We start from the raw sequence: 27,166 nt of genomic DNA, 5'->3' as shown, positions 1-27,166 counted from the left end.
ACAAAGACGGGTACAAAACACTGTGTGGGCACAATATGCCAACTGCTGGCTGGCAGTTATTATGCAAGAGGAAGTGTTTTATGATTCAAGACTGTGCTGCAGATCTTAGCAGTAGCCAACCGGGATGTAGCACAGAGCTTAAACTGCATCATCAAATTGAGAAATACAATAAAGCGGCTAATGGGATATAGAGTCCAAGACCAGAAAACAGGTGACATGTCGCACGTTTATTTAAAACCACTTGAACAGTATCAAAATGGATTACAACAAAAATGCAGCAGTACACATAAATAGACTGTACATCACCACACCTGGAAAACAGTGCAAATGTACAATGCTGGATTTAAGACGGTCACACAATTTCAAGTTTGTTATTTTTGTCAGATGTATGTATGGTGGTGTATGTTAATAGCCATAAACACTTCTAAGTATATTTATATATGAACTAGCCTGACCACTCGTGTCAAGACCTGTGTCTTTCTGGAAACAGTTCCTGAAGCATAAGTTAAACAAGAGCAGCTACTCTTCTGATACGAGACAATGTGTAATATTTGAAGTAAAGCCGGTAAAATGATTTATTCATGTCGATGGATATTTTCAACCAGTCAAAAATGAATAAATACAGTACGTGGTGAAAATCAGATTTGTAGAATCAAGATGAGCGCTTGATTGATATCTGAGCAATCAATTCAAAGACAAAAGGAGTCCTGGCCATGCTGCATTTCAAATGAAATACATTGTATCTCTATGCCTAGTTCTGTCAGGTATCCTAAACCATTCATGCCCGGTTAATGTGTCATTAAAAAACAGGTAAAAGCATGTGTGTTTAAGTCTGAACACGTCCGCTTGTATTCAGACTTAAATACAGATATTGAGGGTTTATAAAAAAAATTAAAAAAGGTCTTTAGTGATGTGAAGACATGCAATGTGCTTACGTCAGAAAACCGCAAACTTTTTCCCTTGAACCGCCCCGAGTCAGTGCTATACTTTCGAGTTAGATTACCTGCAACAACATGCAGGTAATCTGTGATCGGTGATTTGTTTTCATGGCTGGAGGATGTTGCACATATTTAGCTATCACCTTGATGAGAGAGTGGAGAACTAAGACTACAAGTGACACAGGGTTGGACGGCTGGGGGTTGTGGTTATTGTCTATGTCACGTTACAGAAGTCTGTGCTGAAGCCAAAAGGGGGGAAGAAAAAAAAAACGGAGAGCCACAATGCTTCGCATTGTTTAAGGCCCTACTCCTGCTGCTGCTGATCCTCGGCCATCTCTGTTGCCCTGACCCTGATCACAACCTCGGGGGATGATGTTACAGGAAGCCCGATGCTCCCGGGGAGATAGTGCTGTTCCACGGTGACAACTCCCTCTTCACCTCCTCTTTGGCTGGCTGCCTGAAGGAGGAAAGAGAATAGGGAGGGAGGGATGTGGGGTTTGAGATGAGGAGACAGTAAAGGAAAAGTCAGATTTGAACTTATCAATGAAAAGAAAATGAATTTCTTTTTTCTTTTTAAAGAAGCTCGATCAGGAACTCTGAGCAAAACTATGATTGAGGGGTTGCCCATTACTCAGCGCTCAACATGGCTAGCAGCTAACAGTGCTAACATTGTTTACCTGGACAGGGGGGGGGGGGGGTATGAGGTGATATGAGCACACTGCAGAGCGGTGGCCATTAGCTAGCCAGTGGGGCACACAAGCAGAAAGAAATCTGCTTGCAATATTAATTTGTGCTTGATGTGAGTGTTTTCCTCCCTTCAGCAGATGAATGTAAAAAAAGGCCTTCATTCATCATTATTCACACAACAGTATTTGACTTTTTCAATTCCTTTCATTAGTTTCATTTTGGCAGGAAGGTTTCCCCCAAACGACTGAATGCAAACTCGGTAACGTGTCCTCATTCAACTGTACACAAGAAAACTAAAGGTTAAGATCTGTTATCATCTTGATACAACTTAAAATCCAAGATTTTGGCTCTCTTACATTCTTTCCTTCCTACTTGTGAGAAAAGACAACCCGATTCCGTCATCGCATCTTTTCACTCAGGCCCAGAGCGACAGTCCAAAGAGATGCTGCGGCACTTCCTCTACTTTCTCGAGCTGCACGGCAACATAACAAGGAACTGTCATCACGTGAAGTCAGCCTTGTCAACATGACTTGGGTAGGATAATGCCGTTTTCTTTTCTCCATCCTCTCAACATGGCGAGGCAGCTCCTCTCCTTGTCTGCGCTGGCTGAGTGGGTGGTCAGCTATGAAAACGCCTCCCCTGTCTTCCTTCAGCCAAAGGAGCGTCTCTGTCAGTCACAACGGATGTGTTTACCAAAAGTGGGCCTAAAGGGGTTCCTGTCTCAGCATGTGGTGGGTCTCTCTGCAGCCAGACTCCACCAAACAGAGAACATTAGGCATAATAACCTCTGACAGTCAGCAGAAACTGCATTCAAGTGAAAATTAATTGAAAAGACAGTGTCTCAAGTACGAAACAAAACAAAAATAGCAGGAAACATATCAATAAAAGCTAAAGATGCTCATAAAAGTGTACTTATTTTGTTTGCCCTGTCATGTGCGCCTGTTTATTGCCCTTTAAGTGGAGCTACGATTAAATGACTTCCATATAAGTCGACAGATGTCTGACACTTGCCAGACCTCATAAGTACAACACACACACACACACAGGAGGATGTGGGGGGCTTGGACGAACCATTAGGCCCTATTACAGGCCGCATGGTAAGGGCACCCGGCGTAAGAGCCGGAGGTACTCGCTCATCAAATGCAGTTAAGATGCATGAGAGCATGAGGAGATGTTATCCCCCAACTAAGAGCACCAGAGCAGCGGCTCAGGCCCTCTTCACTGCAGTGACTCAAGTTTGAAGTTTAAGATGTGGAGAGAACAACAAATACATGTGGGCTGAAAAATATGAATGCCACACTTTGATTTCTTCCAACAGTCATATATGTACTGCCAACAAAATAAATATGTTCATGGAGTAACTCTTGCTTCAGATGAATAATAAGATCCAAAGACTATAGTTTTATCCTTTTTGGATGTTCTGTCCACTCCTCCATCGAAAGGCAATGCGACCGGCCTTGTACTCGTGAGAGCTGTTGTATTGTCCCCCGGCCATCTTCGCTGCTCTTTTGTTATTACTTAAAAAAGAAAGAAAGCAACATAATAATACTCTTTAGTTATGCAACAGCTTTGAGTGATGGCAGATTTTGTGACAGAATTCTAGTTGAAACACGATGTGTAACTCAAGTTGTGAGCTTCACGGGAACTGGAAATACGACTTGTCATCTTCCAGAAAGTTCTTTTATTCAGTTTAAAAAGAGCGGGAAAATGAACTATTTCTCGGCTGTTAAACTGGTGAGACCGACCGAGACAGAGTTCAATTGCGACCGTGGAAGAGTTGTACTGTAATGGTAATATTGCATTTAGAGGACTCTCACCCGCATCAATGAGATGAAGTACGGTACTTTGATTTGTCAGTTGTTGTTGTTTAATGACCAGGATATCCAAACGTCGCCAATTTCTTTGTGGCTAGTTTGCCAGTGAAATTCCCTGATTTATTGTATTATAATATTAGCATAGAAATATAAGGATTTCACATTTTGTTATGTCTGTATTTTCTGTATTGTAAAGGTGTTTTACATTTTTGGGGGGATAACTGAAGCATATTTTGTGATGCAATATTTCATCCATATTAACTACACTTACTGATGGTGGACAAATTCAATAGAGACTGACATAAACAGTTACAGAAAGGTTATGTTATGCCAACATTTTTGCCAACACCGGCTGGCGGGCATGTGCTTACTTCCACTTTGTTTCCCCCTTCCTCCCGTGGAGCTGGCGGAGCCTGGCCGGCTGCTCTGCTGAGGCTCCGAGTTGCAAAGCTGGGGTGCCGGAGCGGGGCCTCGAGCCCGGTGATCACCGACGTTCTGGCTGTCTGCTGCGTCGGGCGTACCCGGAGTCTTGGGGTGGCTTGTAACTGCAGGGACATAATCGCTGATGATAACAAAGAAGAAATCAATCATCTGTTTTGCTTTGCACAGTACTTTTGTACTATCAACAAAAAAGACATAGTGGAAACAGACATCGTCAAATGAAAAATAGTCAAAATAAAACTTAATAACATATTGTTTATAATATTAAGGCTAGATTAAGCAAGACAGCTTTCTGAGAAATGACCAAAAACTGTCCTTTATTGATTTCATTTTTTTACAGACATTATTTCTCTTTTCATTTCAGCTACTACAGATCTTTCTCACTTGCTTACGGTTAAAAGGATGATTCAGAGGTGTTATCCATTCATCTATTGAGCTGCTCAGTAGCCGTGTGACACCACTGCCATGAACAGATCTCATTCCACAGAAGGTTTCATAGCGTTGAAATCACGGCATTCCTGGGTACAACATCCACCTTGCACAAGCCTCTTGCCCTTGACACTCGATAGCGTCCATTTCACTTGTTTCAGTCGATAGCCTCCACTTATGGCGGTATTGTGCCAGACTGGTTTATCGATACTCCCAAGACACCCAGTATGGACAGCTATCAGTCGGGTTATCCATACCGTACAGACTTCATAAATACATGCATACATTGCAACTCTATATTATGCTTTGGAACATCTAGCTATTTTTAAACCTCGAAATGAAGGACCTGCAGGTTTTTATACGATTGACTCTTTCAAAACTTTCAACTTCAGATTCAGTGCCTCGATTTGACCTTTGTCAGTGCTGCATGAACGCATCTTCATTCCTCCATTCCCACGCTTTGTTCAACTTACACATGCTCTACAATACAAGGATGCATTTACACTTCATAGTTGCATCCTTTCATGCAAATTACCCAATATTTGGCAGCTACTTTATATCGGGTTATGAAATTGTTGTCTTTTGGAAAAAGGCCCCATTGTGTTACTGAAACTACAACGAGGGGACTTTGTAATCATGTCTGCTAATGTCCTTATCAGATAGGAGCCGAATGCCCTACATCCTGCGGAGAAATGTGTTTCTATAATAGATGGATGGATTTCAGTCAGCTCATTCTTGTTTGTCACATTTGGTTCCAACCTCCCTGATATCATTCTTTATAGCTGAATGTTACAAACAGTAACTGTCGCTCTATGAACACCAGTGGAGACCTGCATGCTCAGCCCTGTAGAGCAGGGAATTGAATTTTTGTATAAATGGCCACAAAGTCGTGTTATGACCCTGGGGCATTTAGTTTTTGATGGGTCAGATCTCTCTCTCCTCCCCTCAGAGTGTGTTCATGTGTATGGGTGATGAAATACAGGCGGTGCCCATTCGAAGGGATCGCTGCCATTCACACCCACTGTGGTCAGCAAGTTAGCAACGGGGTGTCAGTCTCTAACTGTGAATGGAAAAAGGCCTGGCTGCCCCCCGAGGGGTTACCTTGAATAAGTTTGAAGCAGAGCTTTTCCCCGGAAAAAAAAGAAATTGCCAAATTGCCGTGTTGCTAAGATTCTATTCACCGAAACATCAATGACTGTGTCGTGAAATCTCTTCTCAGTATAAAAGTCTTGTCTCCAAAACTGGGGTGAAATGAGGCTACTGAAGTCTGTATTGTAAAGGTGTTTTACGGTTTTATTTGGGGGGGGGGGGGGGGTAACTGAAGCGGTTTCCTGCGAGTCATTATTCTTGGGGCGGAATTCAGGAGTCAAGTTCCTCTGGGATTTAAAGGAGAGGAGAAAGCGGGGAGGGTTGATTGAATGGGTCTCTTTGTGGGAACTGCTCGTTTAAACGCATGTCACAGACTCACAGACCAGCTTGGCGGTGCTGAGTCACAGAAACACACAGACAAACACACAGACAAACACACAGACACACAAACACACAGACACACAAACACACAGACAGACACACAGACACACAGACAAACACACACACAGACACACAAACACACACACAGACACACAGATAGACACACAAACACACACACAGACACACAGACAGACACACAGACACACAGACAGACACACAGACACACATCTCAGGGTTTCACAGGAACCTCGGCTGACTCCCACTGTTTGTATTAGTTTGCATCATTCCGTTACAGTCCTACTGTGGCTCTCTTTTATGGTAGTTGCTACCAAACAACTGACTAAATGCACACAAAAGCTGAAGACTTTTTATTGGTTTTATTGTGTTATTGTTGTGTTCTTTCTATGATTGTGCTTCTTTTGAAGTCACACACAGAGGTTCGTTCTTCTTTTCTTCTGTTATTTTCATAACCCACAGCTCACCCTGACTGAATTCAATGATTCTAACTGAGCAAATGACTCTCTGTAACAGAGAGAGAGAGAGAGAGAGAGAGAGAGAGAGAGAGAGAGAGAGAGAGAGAGAAAATATGCCGCCACATAGGAATTGCTTGGATTGATTTCGACCTCGCGCTCTAACCGTCAATAAGTTTGCCCACTCACTTCTGTTGGACTGAAAGTGTGCAAATACAACAGGCCCCTCTAAAGAGGGACTGGATATAAGGCCAGGGTACCATAAATGATCATCCCTCCACCAACCTTCTTCAAGCCTGTTGGAACATGCTGTGGCTGGAGCACTTCCATAGATGTATTTTATAACCTATGTTGTGTCATAAAGAGGAAGAACTGCTCATTGAACTGAAATGCACTGCTTCTAATGCATATATAAAAAAACTTAAAAAATGGAATGAGGCTCAAGTTGAAGACCTCTTGTTGTTGCAACCATTAAATTGCAGCAACATTCATGATAACACACAGTTACCTCATTATGTATAAGTGTGTGTGTGTGTGTGTGTGTGTGTGCAGTTAACATGTGTGTGTGTGGGTTTACCTGGCGGATTGTCCATTGTGTTCCTCCTGGGAACAACCTTTTCTGGCTCGCCCTTCGAATGGCCCGCCCAACTCGGACTCCTGGGACAACCGGCCGCACTCTGAGTCTGAGAGGACAGACACATTAGAGCTTCATCACACTGCTTTTGGAATTATGAATCAGAACTTGAATAAAACGACGTAACACTGAGCACAACCTGATGCCACGCTAACGTTAGTTAATATAGAAAATCTAAATGGGTCTTTATCCCCTTATGAGGAAATAGAAAGTGCTTCCTTGCCAAGTGGACACTGGGCATCACACCAAATAAATCCACATCAACCGAATTACATTATTTCATTCTACCGCAATCAATTGTATAAATGTATTGGTAAATGACATTTGGGAGGTAAATGACATCATCCACCCACCGATACTGTGGCGTAGGGAGTCAGCAGTGCTGGGGCGACTGCCGGAGCGCGTAGGAGGTCGGGAGTTGTATCGAGAAGGAGGCAGGCTTCCTTCCTCGCTCTTCTGTCTGCTAAGGGGGAATCCCCTGTGCCGGTTACCTTCATCCCCCTGGCCGTCGTATCGATAATCCCTACACATTGACACAAACAATAAAGCTCAGGTATTGCATCATATTTGTAGTTTCTTTCATTGTAATCATCTCACATCTTAAAACCTTTATCTTAATGGTTTTCCTGACCTTCATTGGTGCTGCCTGTTCATGGTTGTACAGCTTTATGTCTAAACATGATCTATAATTCAAGGTTAGCAATACTGTCGGTTCTAGTTAGTAATAAAACCAGCACATCAATAACTTGCTGGGAGTTGATGCTCTGGGGCCAGGTCATGTGCGGTCCACCGTTCCCTTACAGCTGTCATATCCATCATTCTGAAATAACACTCATCCCTTCAGTCTGAATTACAGGTTGTTTTATTGACAATGCTCTGCCTTTCAGTACAAAGCAGCTCCAGTTCCAATCTCATCCTGCTGACTCATTCTTTTACAGTACATGGACAATTCAGCAAGAGCAAGAAACTAAACCTTATCTTGCACCCTTGCAGTCCACCTGACACACACAGGCACCGTGAATTAGCATGAGAGCAAGATGGAACTGCATTTTACACAGCCTGATATTGTCTGTGTCTGTGTGTGTGTGTAACTTACACTGCGTTGAAATTACGATGAGAACTTGGGGTGACTGGCCGTTGTAGGGGTTCATCAACGCTTGGTCGTGACAGAGGGGTTGACTTCCTCTTCACTTTTGCCATGTTGGTCATAATCTACACAACACAAACACAAGATAATGTATATAAAGGTCATATATCTGTGTTCATTTGTTTTACCTGTTGTCATCTGTAATGATTCACATCTCGAGGCCTGAAATTCAAATCATGTTAAACAGAAGTTTTATGAGGTGACACAGTGGTTCGTTACTAATTCAGTGTAAATGCAGCGCGATGGTGACGACAACAATCTCTTCCAAATAGTTGTCTGTCTGTGTTTTTAGACACTAATCATTGGAACAGCTTCTGTCTTGCCTGTGTCCTTCCTCTAGCCATTTAGCATTAAATATGCACAGGAGAGTACAAACACGAGCACCAAAACTCAATATTTGCTTATGTGTAGCTGGCTCGTCCGCCTTATTCTAACCGGTTTATGTGTCTTCTAAAAAAACGTGTTTATCAAACCTTTGCATGGTGAGGAGTGTACTAAGTGTATGTATTTTGTTCTTACTCCCAGGTACTCGGTAGTGAGCAGACTCTCCCCACACAGTTCCCTGGGCTGTGGTTGGAGAACTTCCTCTATATCAAGGTCTGTCTCCATTAGATCCTCCTGCACAAGACAAGGACAGCAAATCAGATAAAAATGGCATCATTTGTGGTGAGCGTAAAGGTGTGTTCAAGCTAAATCTGAAACATGATCGTCACAAAAGACTCCTCGAGTATGCAGTGGCAGTCTGCAATCAAGTAATGAAATGACCACAGCTGATGTTGATGTTTTCTCCCACGACAAACAGATTATATAAAAGATGCTGAGGTATGGTGACTGCTGTGACTGTGGTTAGTTTGGTCGTGCCTAATTTACTTCTTCACAATAACTTTGATGTGAGTCTACGAAGTAGATTAAACACGATGCTTGGCACCAAGTTACACGGTGCCAACAAGAGACCAGTGTAGTCTGCACTTGTTGCGGGCATATATATATCAGTTCCTCCTTATAGCCACGTAAATGGATAGCAGCTACAAAACACCACATCTGAGTTCAGAGGCAGTGGAACAAGGGCACTCACACTCAGGGAATTCTTGTGCGACCACGAGGGGAATTGGGGGACACACACACACACACACACACACACACACACACCTACACACACACACACACACACACGCACACACACACACACACACACACACACACACCAGCCACTTCCACATTCCTTATCTTGATAACCCACTCTCCCACAGAACCCCCCCCATCCCCCCACACACCCATACACCCGACACCCACTATCTGTGTCAACCTGAGATTGTCATCTACAGGTTTGGGAAAGGTGCCAAATATTAGGTGTTCATTTCTGGTCATGCTTCCTCTGACCCTCACTTTTTCAACCATTCCTCATTTTTGTCTTTAATCTGTTTTCTTGATATAGTCCTAAAGTTGTTAATGAATCTAATTCAACATGGTATAACATGCTGAACAATCTAAAGCGTACCTCACTTTTCTCTTTATGGCAATTTAACTTTTCAACTTCATCCTATTTCTCTTAGTATTTCTATTATTTGAGTAGTTGTCATTTAGGTTTCTTATTCTGTATTTCTTGATGGTGTAAATCAATAACTTGTGTAACGGGTTGAGGGCAGGACTTACATTATTGTCGTCCTCATCTTCTTCATCATCTGACTCTGGCCCCTCTTCATCAGCTGGGTGGAACACAGCCAGAACATAAGGATTAAACCAGTCAGTCAATTTTCCAAAAAAACAACAGCAGCAGGAGTCTTCGCATCATTTTGGAAAATACTTCCCGAAGGCTTATATAGTGTAAATGATGAAATATAAAAACGAGGTATTTTGACTTAAGAAACATATCAAGTATCTCAAAAAACAGGTAACTGCTATTAACACATTATAAACCACTGACAACAGCCACGAGACTTTCAATTGTCATGTAGCTGTTCAATTACATGTAAAGCACCTCCTAACATTAGATGTGGCAACCAGTGCATGACTACTGCCAGTAACACCAGATGCCCCAAATTCCAAATTCACACAATGTCCCTTCCAATAATTACATTATTTTATTCTTCAATGTACATATACAGGTAGTACATACTGGATGCATACACATTCATAGGAAAGAATACATCAATTGTAACAGTACATTTGACCTCACTAACCTGAGTTTAGCTGTTTAATGATGAACTCAATCTGTCTGTTGAGGTCGGAGTTCTCCTCTTTGCTGTAGCAACGGAGAATCTCCTCCACGCTCTGCACACGTGAGGCAAACACACGTCACACACAACAGAACTATACAGCTTAAACACAAACACAAGAGCTACTTTTCCAGTTAGCTTTAGATTCACAATCAGTAACTGAATGCTGAAAGGCAGTATACACTGTAGAGACAATTGGCTTAAGTGCCATTTTCTTTGTTCATTATAACGTATCGTAATTGTGTTGATAATGACCATCCAAAGGATATTGGTCGGACAGGACGGGCTCAGCTACATCCTCACTCTCCAGCCCACCAGCTCACCGATATTTGGGTACAATGACGGTGTCATATGCCTGTGAACACCTGTCGTTTCCCCTCCAAACACTGGTTGTGTGGTGTTGTAAGGAGACAAATGCAGAGCAAAAAAAAACAAACTAGGTCTGTTTCCTCCAAGCAGGTGAAGACATGACTGCTATCTCACCATCTCTTTGGCTTCCTGTCGCACAGAGGGAATACACAGGATACTGTACAGGGCTCCATTCACATATGGTCGAATCTGAGAGAGCAAAGGGACACACACACACACACACACACACATACACACACACACACAGCATCTGTCTTAATGATCTCAGGACAAATGGCAACAGCTTGTTTGAACACGCAGCAGTCAGGAAATGTGGATAAAAAGAGGAAAGAATGCTTAAGCTGAGGATCCAAATACAAGTATATCTTTATAGACTCACAGTATGTCATGTATGATAATACTAATCGAGTTATTGGCCCTCCAAAGTTGCGGGCAGCCTTTTCATGACGTTGAAAGAAGCTAGTGTTGTTTATGTTTTATAGACTTAGCTAAAGTCATTGCTCAATTCTATTAAGACAGCGAAACACTCTGGAAGGCATCAGAAACATAGTTTGATGGCATCCCGGGTGTGTCTGCTTGGGTTACAGTGGTATTTCAACAGATCAACCAGTGGTGAAGCTGTATTCATGTGTGATTGGGAACTCTGTTAGCTAATGAAGTGCTGTGTGTTGTCCGCTTTGGCGCTTAGATTTAAGTTTAGCGCCGCAAACTAGCCAACTCTGTTGTGGTGTCGCGTTCTGAACGTGTGAGCATGATTTAATATGCTGTGTATGCTGCGTCCATGTTTTTCAGCCTCTATGAGTGTGTTCTGCGTGCACATTACATGTACTGTGTATTTAATATCTGTGTGCAAGTGTTGACGGATGTGTGTATCACCTCGTGGTTCTCATGTCCAAGGACGTCAGTTAGAACCTTTAGCACATGCCTGGCGTTCTCTGCACACTTCCTTTTTCCTGTACAAAGACAGCCATCCAACACACACACACACACACACACACACACACACACGCGCGCGCGCGCGCACACACACACACACACACACACACACACACACACACACACACACACACACACACACACACACACACACACAATGTGACTTTTTTGTTTGTTTAAAGATAGGATGATATTTCATTCAGATTAATAAATGAATGATTCCCTCCAACCCGATCCTCTTTTCCTTTGCATTTCATCTTTCTGTGTGTAAGATAATAACTCCACTGATAAATCAAATGCAGTACAGTGTTTTGAAAAATACTATTAAATCAGCGGTTCCCAAACTTTTTAGGCCGCGCACCCCCTTCTACATCCCGACTGGGTTCGCGCACCCCCCCCCCCCCCCTTAATAAAAAAAAAAAAAAAAGAAGCAACAGAGCCTTTTAAGCCTTCATAGCCGCATAAGAATCGGACCAATGAGAGAACAGTTTGCTCGCGCGTGGCATTTGTTTACAAGATTTAGTCCGCTGTTAAATGTTGCAGTGTGAACACAAACCGAACAAAGGGGCAACTGCAACAAAGCAAACGAACTGAAGGTGTGAAAACGCCCTGAAACACTGCAACAAAGTTTCAATAACTTTCAGTGACACAAGGCGTCACTTTTAAAGAGCAATCAGGATGCGAGCACACACGCACAGGCTCAGAGGCAGATTATCACATTTAATTTACAATTAATGAGCGACTAATGCAGCCAGGATGTCTTCGGACAAAGCATCGATGCGGCGACACAGTGTTGTTGGACACCGGGATCATGTCCAACTCTTTTGCTTCTTTCTCCCCAATCATACATTCCACCATCTCTCTGGCAGCTGGCGAGCTCACGTCTTCGGCGATTGTGTGCGGTAGCCCCTTTCTCGCTATTCTGTACCCAGATATGAAGCCCGTAGTGCGTCATTTATAGACCCAACACATGAATGAGACTGCAGTTGTTTTTGGCTGTTTTGTAACTCCTCCAATTTGGATATAAACAATGTAAGGGGCTTTTGACTTGCACTGGCATGCTTGGTGTTCAGGTGGCGACGTAAATAAGAGCTTCAGACTGTTAGCCAGAACCTCACTGCACACCACGCACTGTGGCTTTGGGGAATCTGCGTTGCCAATCCAAGTGAAGCCCAGACACAGATACTTTTCATCATATTTCCTCTTTTCTTTCCCAGTCTGATGCTCACTCTCGTTTCCTCTTTTTCACCTTGACTCCGCGATGGGCCGATGTGCTCCAGATTTGTCTGTGCTGCACCTCTCCGTTCCCCTCGCCTCCGATTCCTCTCTCTCTCTCTGTCCCTCTCCTCTTTTACGACTGATAGCTTCAGATGTCCCACCTGACAGTTTTTAAATTAAAATTACATTTTTTTTTAATATTTAATATTATTACACCATCAGACCGCCATTACACTTTTCCTCTCGCGCACCCCCTAGAGGCAGCTCGCGCACCCCCAGGGGTGCGCGCACCCCACTTTGGGAATCCCTGTATTAAATGATTTAGTCTAAAAACGGACATACTGTCTAGTATTTTGGACATGATCTAATTGAATGTATCAGCAAAATATCCAGCCGAATCTCAAAAGGGTTGGGGTATTACATAATGATTTAACTGTGTCTCTGTTCTGTATATCTACCTGTGCCTTGCCTTTACCTTTTGTTCGCAGACACAGGTTCATGAGCAGAGCAGCAGAATACTCCAGGGTGTAGTCACTCAGGCAGTCTGAGTCCTGCAGCTCATCCACCAGCCAGCCAATCAGATCGGCTGCTATCATGGCAGTCTGCTGGCTCCTCCTACCAAGAAATGATGATAAATTAAGGATTAAATGCAACTTGGACTGAAATATTTGCGTTGGGCCACAGGTCGAATTGACCCAGGCCACTGCGGTAAGCACATGGGCGCCCGCTCTACCAAGTAAGCTACCGGTGGCACACCACTTAAGTTCCTTGCACATGTTAATGTAAGTTTATTATGATTCTAGGCCATCTACAAGTTGAAATCCCCATTTTTGAAAATTGTGTGATGTGTGATCGTGTCACACAACATTATTTTTTACCTGAGGCTGAGCTTCTGCAGGGCAACTAGCACATTCTCTCTCGTCAGGGAGTCTTTTTCCTCCGTCCTGAGTGCCTCTGTCAGAAGTTTCAGAAGAATGGGGATTTGGGAGAGGTAAACCCGACCTGTAAGCATTTACACAACATGAAATTAAGATCAAAAGGCAAGAAATTGTCTTCTTTAAACACCTCACTGGACCACATAGAAATACACCAGCTTTATCTAAGTTACACGTCGCGGCTTCAGCAATGAAAAGCCCCAAAAGCCCCAAATATCACAATTCATTTTAGGTGTAACTGTGAATGAGGACAACACAGTACAATAGAATTATCTGAACAAAAGCAGAGCTGACTGGACTCAGCAATGATGGGTAAACATGATGCAATTACATTTCTACCATCTTAACAACTTACTGGTGTCACATTGCATGTTTTCTGAGTATTCAAGCCCTTAAAACTTCAGGCTGCCAAAGAGATATTTTAACCACTTTTCCTTGTTATTCAGACTGACTGTTAACTACCCAATCTCTGAGAAAACAATCAAACCACAACCACTTCCTACATAATAAAAGTAATTTGTGTCAGCGTCTGTTTACAACAGTTGCTGCTACGGGGGATCATTCACGGTTTCAAACCCAAATGGAAAGCCAGTGAGGTCTTCCGTCTCCAAATGCATCCAGTCAGACGATGACTCATGTTGCAAAGAAATAATGATGCTTCAGCACTTACCCTCTGCCAGGGAAGCGAATGCATTGATGAGACGAGCCATGTATTGGCGGACCGTCTCGCTCTTCGATCTCATCAAATGAAGCAAGGTATTCTATGAAAACACAAAATGTAGGATCGTTTAGAGTTATATCTACTGCTGCCAGGTAAAATCAGTCATCATAAACTTATGAGCAGGCCGAACAAGTGTGGCAGATGATGTTATCTCAACAGCTGCTGAGATTTCAAGATTTGAAAAAGAGCAATCAGTCCTGTTTTTGTTCGTACCAAAGCATCCTTTAGCCACTCTGCAAAAGCACACCCTGGTTAAAAATGACAGTCCTTCTTATCTCAGACTATGGTGATGCAATCTTCTCCAGCAACACTGTTCTTTTATATATTGTACATTTTGTGATCTTGTCATTTTTGTACGAGACTGTACTGTTCCTGCCTTCTTGGCCAGGTCATCATTGTAAACTTCAACTGGTGGTCAATTGACTTATCTGGTTAAACAAAGGTAAATAATAACAATAATAATGTCCTAAAGTAAAGTTAGCATAAGAGTTGACCCACACAGCTTTATGGAAGTTTATGGAACTGGTCCGATCAAACCGAATGGGGCATGATATTAGTATCGCCGCTGAGCCGAAACCTGACCAGTGTACTGGGAAAACTTGGCTAATTAATGCTTCTGGCCATCGTCAAACAAAGAACAGTCATGCATGTTATTTGATTACAATAAATTGACACCCTTCCACTGTTATTTTGGCTCTGAGTAAATGACTCAAGTGTCATTTATGGGTGGCTTGGAGCACCGTGGCAAGTACATAAACAAAGCGCTCAGGTGTGAGATGAGGATCACTTACTCGTCTGTAAAGGGACTGTCTTCAACATGGCGCCCTATGACTAATGGCTACACGGAAAGAAGTGTGAAAAGAAATAAAATCGGTGTTTCCTGCTCCGGCCTTTTGTTGACTAAAAAGAGTAGATGTGTCAAGATAATGAGGTTGGGAACATGGCAAGTGTTCAGTCAGATTAAAATCAAATGACATACATCGATCATATTGTGGGAAAGCAGGTGTAAAATTTGATTAATTCTCAAGACATTGATGAAGAGTTACTCGATAAATAGCATAGATGTCCAATCAATGTGTCCTATCCATCCTGGGTTCATCAAGACATTGTTAGTACTCACAGTATTCTAAAATGGAGGGAAACTGTTGTCAAAGCAATTGGTTATCTGATTATTACAGTGCTCACATCGGTCGAGGATCATTTTAAAGGGTTTTACTGAAATAAAATGGGAATGGAAAGAGCGTGTCCTTGCTATCTACAGGGAATGCAAAAGTTAAAAGGAGTAACATAACATTTATAAAAAACAAATATCCCAGAAGCATCCAGACATCTGAAATGCTCCAGTTTGTCTATATACTGTCTATGCTCTTCACACAATTCAATTATAAGTCAATGGCAAGTGAGAAACAAATCTGTGTGCACCCAGCCAGGGGGCCAATTCACCAACTCAGGGCCTCCCGAAATCAGAGCCCGGGGATTCATTAGGTCGTGAGGCCAATGGACAAGAAGTTATGTTTTCCTTTGGCTCTGATGGTTGCATGAAATATAGGTTGGACAAACAAGATCACTGTCATTTCAGTTCACATCAGTAGAGACGTCTACCGCAGCAACTGCTTTATAGTGTTTAAACATGCCACAATAAGATTGCATTAAAAGCTGTAGTCCAATAATCTCACCTGTTTTTGGCTGTAGCGCTCCATCAGATCGTTACTGATAAAGGCCTGAAGTACTGTGTCTCTTTGTTCCCCAGGGAGTGAGCGAGTCAGTCTCTGAAATAACGTGAGAAACAGACCCACCGATGAAGACTCAAAGGAGTAGACATGCAAAGTGCATATGACTGGAGCTCATGAGCTGCTGTAAGGTCAAACAAAAAACACTTGTTCTTCTTTTTCTCTCCTGCTCAGTCGAACCCTAGAGGTGGATTAGGCTGCTATGGCTTTGTGTGAAAAGCATTCTGTTTGTTAAAACAGGAATATACTGTAAATAAGAATATGAATACGCACCCAGCGCAGCGCCTGAAGCAGCAGGGCATTGAGTCTGTCTGAGCCTTCGACCAGGTCTTTCTTCAGCTTCTCATAGTCCAGTGAGGGCAGCATTGGCACCTCCTTGGATTTCCTGGATGTTAAAACAAAAAAGACGAGTCAACCATGTTTGTAACATGGCGCTTTTCAAACTAAACTAATTTGAATCAAATGTAAGACTTACTGCGGCGCAATGGATGCTCGTAGCATTGAGGAGGCCTATGAGCGGGAGCAACATTGAGAAGAGAAGACACAGAGGAGCAGAGGATATTTTACAATTCATCACATTCTTACTTTAAAGTATGGAAAACACTAATCCATGCGGCTGTTCATCTGTCTTATCATCCGTACTATCTGGTCCCCCTACTCACCCAGTGTTATCCTTCGAAAACATTCAAGTCAGCTACAGTCTAAATGAGTCATTAGTGGGGCTCTTTTTGGACATGCATACATCATGCTTGTGGTACATGCTGAATCCCCACACATACAGGTGTGATGTTTGGCACCATCGCCCATGCAGTCAGTGTCAACTGGGAAAAGATAATTCAGCAATTAAAAAGTACCAGAGGGGGCAAGTTAGTGTCAAACAGCCATCCCATTTGTTGCACCTCCGTGTACTTGTACTGTAGGCATATGTGTTGTTGTTCTAGAGAAAAGGAAATGGAGACGACTGAACAGAGTAAGATATCATTGTGGTGAGGGTGTTAGGAAGACGGTTGAAAGAGCTGATTATAAGTGGGTTTTTTTTACTGTTGGATGGGGATTTTGAGCCCTGAAATCTAATCTGAAGCCTGGGTGGTTAGTCCTATGTTAGCAGTGTTAGGTCAGCTGATCTGTGATGTATCAGGGGGTCTGGCCACATTTTTGTTTTGGTGTGCAGCGGGAAATACGTAAGCGGAGGAGAACATTGCTACTTGGGTTCCTTCCCAAATTCCTTTCTCTGTAGACATTTCAGTCGACCTGAAGAATGCTGAAGGGGGACATGTTTCCCTGAGACATTCAACACCGGCGTGTCTGGACCCTCGGGGGCCGGATTAAGAGCTGTACCGGTATATCAATGAAAAGAATATTCTCCATTGCTGTCTATTAATAAGAAAGCCACACACCTATGTTGAATGTATAAATAGTGGCGTCAAACAAAATGATTTTCAGAGGCAGGAGGTAAAACTATATCAAGGCATTTCTACATTTAAAAACACAAACTTGAATTTGCAGGCCACCTACCTGTATGCTCATATTTCAGCTAATCATCTACACAAAGAAAAAGCTTGACCTGAATTCTCGGACAAGGCACAGCTTACAGAAGCTATGCCTTTACTCTCTTATCTTCTTTACCACGTCTTCTCACCATTAACTCTTTTATGACCGTGGGGACAGCTGAAGGCCATCTATTGTTGATGTTACTGTCCAAGTCGACTGCTCTGCCTTCCCCTGGCAGCAAGATAAACCATCGCGGAGTAGCAAATAAAGATATGTGAAAAGCCCTCACAACATTATGAGCACATAAAGAGTCTCATAATTATGGTCAATTACGGTGTTATGTGGCAATAAACGGAACAGTTGCTTGCTCATGTCAGGGCAAATTAAGGACTATCAGCTTTCATGAAATGAACATTAAGCACTAATTCAATGCTGATAGATTTGACTAATTTCCAACACTTTTTCATACAACAGTTAAAGGCTTGACCTGACTGACATTCCATGGAAGTTATCTGAATAAGTATTATTGTTGAATTTATTTTATAATGCGTGTGCTTACTATTGATTATGTTAAGAACCATCACAATTACATTTCGCGTTCTGGTTCAAACAGTTTGACAGCCTGAGCGTTTACATCAAAGCGCCTTGTGTTGGTCCAGTCACGATGTCTGTCTAAACTGGTTTAAAATCTATTTCAAATTATTATTATTACTATTAACAAATGGTGTGGGGACAAAACTGAAACTGACCACATTTACCTTTAAAAAAAGAAGACAGACATCCAATAGGGAGAGTTGAGAGGAAGAACAAAATAAATTCAAAGATGAGGTACGCTCGGTCAGTGACCTGACAAAAGAAGTAAATCGTCCGACAAACGCGTCCTAATATGACTTAAAACTAGAATAATCTAATAGGATCCAAAGGAAAATAACAGGGATTATACACTGTGTGCTATGGCAGGCCAAGAACTGTATACAAGTTAAGGAAGGGGAGGCAGACACAAGGAGAAGGAGAGGAGGAGGAAAAAGAAGAGACACGGCGAGGCATAAGCAAGATGAGAAGTGGGGACCTGAGCGATGACAGGAAGTAAAGATGAAAACATGTGAAACTTACATAGCCATCATCATAGGGACTCATAGAGTAATATCCCTTTGTGGACAAAAGCACAACACACGGAAAAAACACAAACACACAGAAAAAAGTTCAGTTCAAAACAAAAAGATTTCACAAACCGTAGCTCAACACCACAATGAAGGCCACTGACAGGAAGCGGGATTGTCATGGTCGTGGTAGTGTGGACAGTTTTTTGATGATCAGTCAAATACAGTTACACTGCAACTGCTATCAAACCATGATATGAAAATGATATGTTACCATTTGCTTTTTAATATTACTCCCCTAACGTTGGCATGCAATCAACCATGTGTATCCATTCTAACCCCTTTCATCAAAAGCTAAATTTCAAAAGTGGTTGATGAACTTTGTGATGTAAGGCCCTGGCAGCACTTCCCTCTGCCAGTGTTGAGGCCTTGTGTGTTGTTGCTGTCCTTCCAGTGAGAGTGGGAAGGAGAAAGAGGGAGAAGAGAGGTGTCTGTGTGCTCTCACTCACAGTGCCAGGTCTGGTGAAGTCAGCGCTCTGCACCACACTCTGCCTCATCTGGCTGCTGAACAGGCGAACACACACACTCTGCAGGTACTCAGGGGAGATCTGCAAAAACACAGCCAGGCCCCTTGAGCTTAAAGATACCGTTTGTGGGTAGAGGGAGGGCAGGGTTGCCATTTCTGGCTCCCAGTTTAACAGCTTTGTCTTCTAGTAGCTAAGAGCATACTTGTGCATATTAGGACTGTTTTAAAACATTGCTATGTATGAAAAAGTTGTTTGTTATCTTAAGTGTTTGCATATACAACCGTAAACAGCCTGATTACATTTTGTAGGTCTGTCTAGTGTTTATGTGTGCACCACATGTGCGCATGTGTGTTGGTCTCTTTCTGTGTGTAGCTCGTGCCCCACAGTCAAGCTGACCTACCATTTTTCCACTGACGGTGGCCTCCAATGAGTCCACCAGCTCAGCAGTGATGCCAATCAGGTTGTGATAGTCTGCCCGCATCTTGTTGAACTTCCGCACGTAGTTCGTGATGCGCCGGTCCGATTCAACTAGTTGGAGATGTAAGTGCTGCACGGCCTCTGTGCAGTCATGCAAACACACACACACACACAGGAGGAAGTTGCAGAATGTAAACACAAACACATTATGCAACATTCATATCATGAGTGGCATTCTCTTTGTAAATGAAGGTCAAAATGTTAAATGTGTCATCTGAGAATTTAAATAAAAAAACAAATGGATGGATGGCCAGTCAACACTTCAGATGTTGGTTCCATCTTTAAGTGAACATTTAAGTAATTATTCATCTTTACCAACCTCAAATAATATGCCTTCATCAGTTATCTTTTTGGCTTGAGAAAGAGTTTTAAAATCTTTATCTGGAATATTTGTCCACCAAGCAATAAGCAGGTGTGGTCTTAAGATTTCACGGTATGGGAAGCCTTTGTTCCTTTCCGGAACATATTAAAGGATTTGAGAGGGAAATGAAAGCCAAGGATTACAACACCTACTCAAGAAATCATCGAGAGACACCGCACAAGTTCTCCGTGTTATCACATGACAGATAGAATATAATAAAAGGACAGATTCAATAAATTGCAATACACTGTAAAAAGGTAGATGACTTGAGAGGGATATTTACCTTTAGTGCTCCTTCCTCCCTCCTTCTGCATGCTTCCTGTTAAAGACTATGCACTAGCACTCAATTGAACACAAGTCAAACATTTGTACTGTATTTGTTTCCTTATCCAAAGATACATAAGACACAATGTCTAGCTTAAGTTTGACTGGACATAAAGCAAGCACACAATATGTCCTACATCCTGTTTGACGCAGGCAGATTTGTCATGAAGAAACACATTCATTTCAGATTTAGCTAAAATAAATAAGACTCCATATTGAATTAACTCGACCGGTAGTTTGTTTTAATGGGTGGGATAGATCATTTTTCAAAAAAGGGCAATGGGCCAACACCCTAGCGGCAAACACAGGGGCCATTAAGTACATTTACATGCACGTAAGGTAAGCATGTAAAGTTTACGTGCACACACTAGTCATGTGCGTGTGTGCACTCTACTAACAGTGACTTCTCATTTGTGAGTATTTCGTCTCAGCTGTCAAAATTGCTGCCTGGTGAAGTGTTGAAATATAAAAAAGATTATACATGTTAGATAACCTCGCTCCCTTACTTTTTTAATGATGTATTTCTTTGGTCAGCTCTTGAGATGATAGTAGCATTATTAATCTGTATGCTTTGATCGTTGGCCAGTAGGGGTAGGGGTTTATTTTCATGGTTTAGTTTTCATGCGTAAGGAGGAAAGTCGACCCATTGGCGTAAAAGCAACAATTCTTGTTGTCATTCACTTGCCCTTCTATTTTGAAGGAGTGAGGGTGAGTTAGTGAATAAATAGAAGAGGGAATGTCAACCACTCTGTATTTGGCCTGTGTGAAATTTCTAAGGTGTTCCCTTCTAGATCTCGTTGTATTTTTTTTTTTTATAATGACAGCAATGACATGTGAGCGAGTCACAATAGAGGATACATATAAATTCAGCAGCCTTGGGGTGTTGGACTGCTTCAGGGTCACTGACAGAAACGGCTCCAGCTTATCCTTCAACTGTGGTATCCAGGAATTCTACATATAAAGAGTGTAGGGTGGGAGAAGATATGGTTATGTTCATTCTTTTCTTTTATATATATTATTTTAGGTTGCTTCGTAAATTGCGTCATGATTATTATGAAGCTGGCACTGAGTAATAATGCTGCGTATGTAATTACTAGTTGACAACCAACGAGGTTCCATAATTAGTTGCGCACCTGGAAAAGATCTTTGAAGGACGGGTGGACGGTAGGGTTGGGAACGAAGGGCAAGGCATAGTAAGGCAGGAACTCTGAGGTCTGACTCAGCGCTGCTCCCCGAGTCTCCAGGTACTGCTTGAAGTGGGAAATCCTCTCCTCAAACTCAGCTTGGTCCTGGAGAAAGATTCAGGTTTTCAAATGAACTGATTTATTTCAAGTTAATTACAAAATGTCAATGTTAACATGATTTAAAACATGTCCTCATTTCCTGCAAAGACCTACACAGTGACAGGCATGTTATAGAAGTTAGAAACATCATTGATAGCCCACTGAGAACAAGCCTGTAGCACAGCTTAGTGGACATTTTGAAAAAGAGCACATAATGATATTCAGCTGTGGGATTGTGATATAGTTTGATTTAGTTTGAAGATAATCTAAACTGAGTGATGCCCTTGTTGTAGAAGAAAATGAAAAAAATGGATCCACATACGTGTCTACCAGGGTGCCTCCTCAGTGGGTAGATAGTGAAGTGGATGTGAAGGTAAAACTCCAGGCTCTGGGCCTCGGTGTCTGTGTCGTTTATCTCAGAGGGAATATTCTCTGTCCACAGTTCAAAGAACACTTTGTGATCTCCATCATCAAAAGAGCTAAGAAGGTCTTTCTACAAAAGTCAGAGTTAGAGAAGAAAGTGTTGGGGAAAATTACATCAGCAAGAACAATATGCTACTTTTTAATGGTCATTTTATACACATATCGGCACCATGATAACTGATACATGATAACACAAATAAAAAATGGACAGTTGCCACCTCCATCAATGATCAACAAACTTGAAGCAACAGCAGATTAAAAATAACTGTAGAATTTACCTGAATGCCACGAGTCTTTGACTCTCTATTTCCTTGAGGCTTTGAGACGAGCTTGCCTTTGTTTTTGCACTCCATGTCCAAACTGTTCACAGTCTCTTCAAATTCATAAAACTTAAGGTACTACAAAAGAGAGAAACAAGCACAAGTGGCATTAATGCCCTCGTAACCTCGTACACTACAGTTGAAAGTAATGAAATATAGAGACAGTGGCCTAAAGTAGTTAACATTATTTGTGCCCATCAACAGCAGCAGAGCAACAGCTTGTCCTGGGGTGATTTTTTATATATTTATATTTGTATCAATGTATTGAGGGGGCATTTTGAGAATATTTACGAAATGTAATTACTGGCTTGGTTTTGGCTGATTCAGTTCCTTATTGCTCTGTGTGCATTCTCACATTGGTACAGCTGTCGCTTTGTAAAGCATTGCTAGGCCTATGTACTTTTATTGTTTGTGTCTGTCTTTTTATGTATTTGTCTCTATGGACCCTGAGTCTGAAATAAAGTATCTATCTATCTATCGATCTCAAAATTGTAATTTGTTACCTCCTTGATCATCCCAAGAAGGTCGGCTTCTGTTGCCAAGATGTCCCCCATCTTGGCTGCCTCCCTGGAACTCATGTGAGTGACCAAAACCTTGAAAACACCTACTGACAGCAAAGACGTCTGCACTCATTAAATAACGCATGTACTTCCATCAAGCATTCTGCAGAGCCTGTGAGGACAGGACAACACATGGCACTATTAAATAGTCATATGAGTGTAGCACCCCAAAAACGTAATCAAAGCTATTTCATTTAATGTTAGCTAACTAAGTCAACTTCAGCGACAACATCAACGTTTGCAAAAAAAATGTGGCAAGCTAGCTAGTTAAGCTACGTTACTAGCAGAGAAGCTAATCAGTTAACGTTATCTTAAGAGCAAACATAACATCATTCTCACCCTTTTCACACATTCGTGAACATAGGCTATTGTCGCTTTCAATATGTTCGTCCGCGACTAAATCTTTTATGATCCATTTTTGACAAGGCTTATGGGCTTCACTTACAATATTAGTCAGCTAGCCATTAGCTAGCAACCGTACACAAATAGGACGCTAAAACACCTAGCAACCAAACAGTTGGGAAATGCAGGCTGGAAAGTAGAGGCAAATGTCGTAAAGTATGACACTTTACTGTATAAGCGGAAAGCAACTGGATCGTATAAACATTACTTATTTCTTAGATAAACTGGCAAGAGACGATTGTGATATTGATCTAAAAATTGTTAATCTATACTCCGATCTATTTTCATTTCCAATATCAGTCGGTCAATTATAATAAGGTTGTATTTTCAACCGGAAGTAGTTTTCGTGTCAGAGGTTGAGCACATTTCTCCGCGGTACAATACAGTCTATTGATTCAATTCAACTGGTTTCACACAGTAACGTTAATGAATGAAGAATAAGTTAACTAGCGCACACGTTAGACACGCATTGCCACAGAGAGAAACTGGGTGACTGTGACTTTATTCTATTCTCAATACAATACAAGAAAGTCATCTTATTTGAGGTAAGCTTGGGAAGCGTGTGCACAACATGCTAAAGCTAACAGCTAGCCTGATTGTCGGATACTTCTGAAGTTGTAACGTTACGTTAGTTAGCTAACAAGACCATTACACTTGGTCAAATGATAACTCGGCGATGCCTTGACGCAACGTTGTTGAATTAACGCCCGCTGAGAGTGTTTAGTTGCCAACACATGTTTGAGTTTAAACGTTTCATGTCCGGCTAAAGTTAATGTTCATGTTCCACATGGACTCTAGCTAATGGGGTTCATCTTCTTCAGTGTGATTCAACTAGTTTTGTGACGTATGTTTGTCTCTGTTATCACTGTTATTGTATCTGATAAGTTGAGCTAACGTTACACTTTACGATCTGTGTCCAGTGTCGGAAAGGAAGCTTCGAGTGTGAAGTGGAGTCTGAAAATCCACTGAACAATAATTATCAAGCCTGTAGTTTTTATGAATTTCGGCATCTTCTAGTTTGATATAACGTTAACAAACTTGTACAGGTTGACTTGTAGAAATGAGCAGAGCAATGCCTTAACAGACACCTTGTTTGTCACACCTCCCCCCCCACCATTAGTAAATACAATACGAGCACTTGTTATTAAAGACTGAAGCTTCCTAGGCATGCCAGTTGTTTTCATTAAACCATTTTCAAAAATATCTTTATAATAATGTAATATTTTTTCCCAAGTTCATAGACCCGGACAGAGATGGCTGGAATCCTGTTTGAAGATATCTTCGATGTAAAGGACATTGATCCCGATGGCAAGAAGTTTGACAGAGGTGTGTGAAATGTCATTGATAACAAGGTTGAAGAAGGTGCGAAGTTATAATCCATACATTACAATGGTCTCCGGTCTCTACTACAGTACTGGTACATTTATCCTGTAATCAACCATCAGCCACCTTTATAAAAATATGACATGACCTGAAAACCATTAATAACGTCTCGTATCAAGCTAAAGATCCAGATGCATTTCTCATTGTGGAAATGTAACCATTGAAAAAGTCAAATTAATGTTGGTCTTACCTATTAACCGGGTGTCCAAGAACGCAAATCCAAAAATAATGACGCTTGTGGCCAATCATACAGCTTCAATTATCTACATTTTAGTTGTTTGTTGTTGATCTTGCTTCTTTCCTTTTGTTTTGAGTTATGTTTATGTATTTCACCTGCAAAAAGTATTAACCTATATTTACTATCATGTATTCAGTGTAGTTTTCAATTGATGTCCTTAACCTTTCAACTGCAAATGAACTCATCCAAAATCTACTTGTTTTTTTTCAACTTAAGTATCTCGTCTGCACTGTGAAAGTGAATCTTTTAAGATGGACCTCATCTTGGATGTGAACATTCAGATCTATCCGGTTGATCTCGGTAAGGAGCAATATTTTTGTCTTTTTGTATATTTATTTTAAGTTAAATGAATGATTTTTTTTTTGTCTTAACACAATCATATTCTGAAGTCATTTATCTTTCCACATGACATCAGAGTAAATTTGCTCTTCTTAAATCTAAAGCCATCATTCTACTCTTTCATAAAGTGGTCGCATAAGTGTTTGGCTGCACTCATTTAGCATTAAAACAGCTACATTTTACTCTCATGTTCTCTATATGTGAGAGCACCTTTATATAAAAGGATAAACGAGCAAACTGCCGTGCTTAAATAACCCAGGGTGTCTGAGCCCACTATAGAAACTCACTCGCATGTGTCCGTTTCATTAAGGGGACAAGTTCCGGCTGGTTATTGCCAGCACGTTATATGAAGATGGAACGCCAGACGACGGAGAGTACAATCCTCAGGATGACCGGCCATCTAGGTAAGACATTTGCTCTTCATTTGTTGATGCATTTAACATTACGAATAACACGCTGACTTTTCTTTTATAGGACATAATACCATCAGTGTGTATATATATTTTTTTCTGTGAGATACCATATTGTTTGCTGGTTTAGATATGTGCTCTCATTTAACTTTGTTTCCATTCCCAGAGCGGACCAGTTTGATTATGTGATGTATGGGAAGGTTTACAAGATTGAGGGCGATGAGACCTCAACAGAAGCGGCGACACGTCTGTGAGTGATGTTTCTCACTTTGACTGAAGCTATGAAGTTAAGATTACGTGTTAATACAATAACTAATCAATAAACCATTGGCATAATGACAAGTAGCATTGCTGCTGTCATAGATACATTATGTGTGCAATAATCCCACAAGAACATATTGAAATTTGCACAGAAACATTAAATATAAAATATTTTGCAGCATTTAGGCCTCCATACGCCGGGGGCATGACAAAAAAAATGTACGCAAAAATGCAACATAATTGCTTCAAAGATGATGTCTTGGGCTTTTATTGTGAAAGGTACAGCAGAACCTGATTGGTTGATGACTTTATTTGCGGTAGGAAAGCTCAGAAAGATCCACCAAAATATATTGACGTGCTAAATAATCGCCAGAAAATACGCCCCTAGTTTGTAATGGCCTTTTTAAATGATATTTGCTTGTACATGTATATTAATACTATAATGAAATCTACTGACTCATCGTTGTGAAAAGTTTCACTATAGGAGGCTTTTCAGTGTATTGTCATTGGTCCACTATTCTCTGTATTATGTGTATAATGTGTATTACCGTACTTGCCCAACAAAGGTCTGTGTGAGAGATAATGATGTATTATTTATCAGTTGTTACCAACGTTGGAATCATTCTCATTTGTAACTTTCGCGGATGTGCTCCTTCTTTCAGCTCTGCCTATGTGTCTTTCGGTGGCCTCCTCATGAGGCTGCAAGGAGACGCCAACAACCTTCACGGCTTCGAGGTGGACGCCCGGGTCTACCTCCTCATGAAGAAACTGGCCTTCTGAGGCTCACCTCTGCTTGCCCACTTCACTGGTTCCTCGAATGCCACAGTCAACCTTACAGTCAAAATGAACTGTACACTGAACATTGGTATTCTCAAGTCTGCAGCACGTGACCATCATCCAAGAGCAGCTCATAGACAGAGTATGTGGAGGCTGAAGAAAACATATTTAGTTTTTTACTTTTGTAGTTACAAAATGTTTTCTCCAAGATGATGGACTACAGATTAAAGACTGTAGCACTTAAGAACTGCAACCTCCATCTGCTGGCAAACTGTAAATAAAGATTTCTTTTATACATACTTCTCAGGTGGTCAGTCACCTTTTTAACGATGTTT

General features: G+C 41.6%; 2 protein-coding genes across 2 annotated transcripts; one reads left to right on the top strand and one right to left on the bottom strand.

Moving 5' to 3' along the window:
* Positions 1-280: 280 nt before the first annotated feature.
* Positions 281-23,381, bottom strand: armc9 (armadillo repeat containing 9). Its single transcript, XM_079267054.1, has 26 exons — positions 23,361-23,381; positions 22,965-23,065; positions 22,420-22,539; positions 22,041-22,211; positions 21,569-21,724; positions 21,294-21,386; positions 20,395-20,419; positions 19,674-19,831; positions 19,256-19,354; positions 18,760-18,795; positions 16,631-16,665; positions 16,429-16,540; positions 16,102-16,194; positions 14,375-14,465; positions 13,648-13,771; positions 13,245-13,384; positions 11,492-11,568; positions 10,730-10,804; positions 10,211-10,301; positions 9,684-9,736; positions 8,550-8,648; positions 7,980-8,095; positions 7,237-7,406; positions 6,827-6,932; positions 3,811-4,001; positions 281-1,391 (listed from the first exon to the last, which is right to left on the bottom strand). The coding sequence occupies exons 1-26, from the start codon at positions 23,371-23,373 to the stop codon at positions 1,243-1,245; spliced, it is 2,694 nt and encodes an 897-aa protein (XP_079123180.1). The 5' UTR covers positions 23,374-23,381; the 3' UTR covers positions 281-1,242.
* A 408-nt stretch (positions 23,382-23,789) lies between these two features.
* polr2h (RNA polymerase II, I and III subunit H) lies at positions 23,790-27,130 on the top strand. Its single transcript, XM_079266743.1, has 6 exons — positions 23,790-23,968; positions 24,658-24,749; positions 25,261-25,344; positions 25,694-25,787; positions 25,960-26,043; positions 26,717-27,130. Exons 2-6 carry the CDS (start codon positions 24,677-24,679, stop codon positions 26,832-26,834), a joined length of 453 nt encoding a protein of 150 aa, XP_079122869.1. The 5' UTR covers positions 23,790-23,968; positions 24,658-24,676; the 3' UTR covers positions 26,835-27,130.
* Positions 27,131-27,166: the final 36 nt, after the last annotated feature.

The sequence above is a fragment of the Melanostigma gelatinosum genome (assembly GCF_949748355.1).
Source record: "Melanostigma gelatinosum genome assembly, chromosome: 4".
In the NCBI taxonomy this organism is placed as follows: domain Eukaryota; kingdom Metazoa; phylum Chordata; class Actinopteri; order Perciformes; family Zoarcidae; genus Melanostigma; species Melanostigma gelatinosum.
The sequence above is the reverse complement of the archived record's forward strand: the minus strand, read 5'-3'. Positions and strand labels throughout refer to the sequence as shown.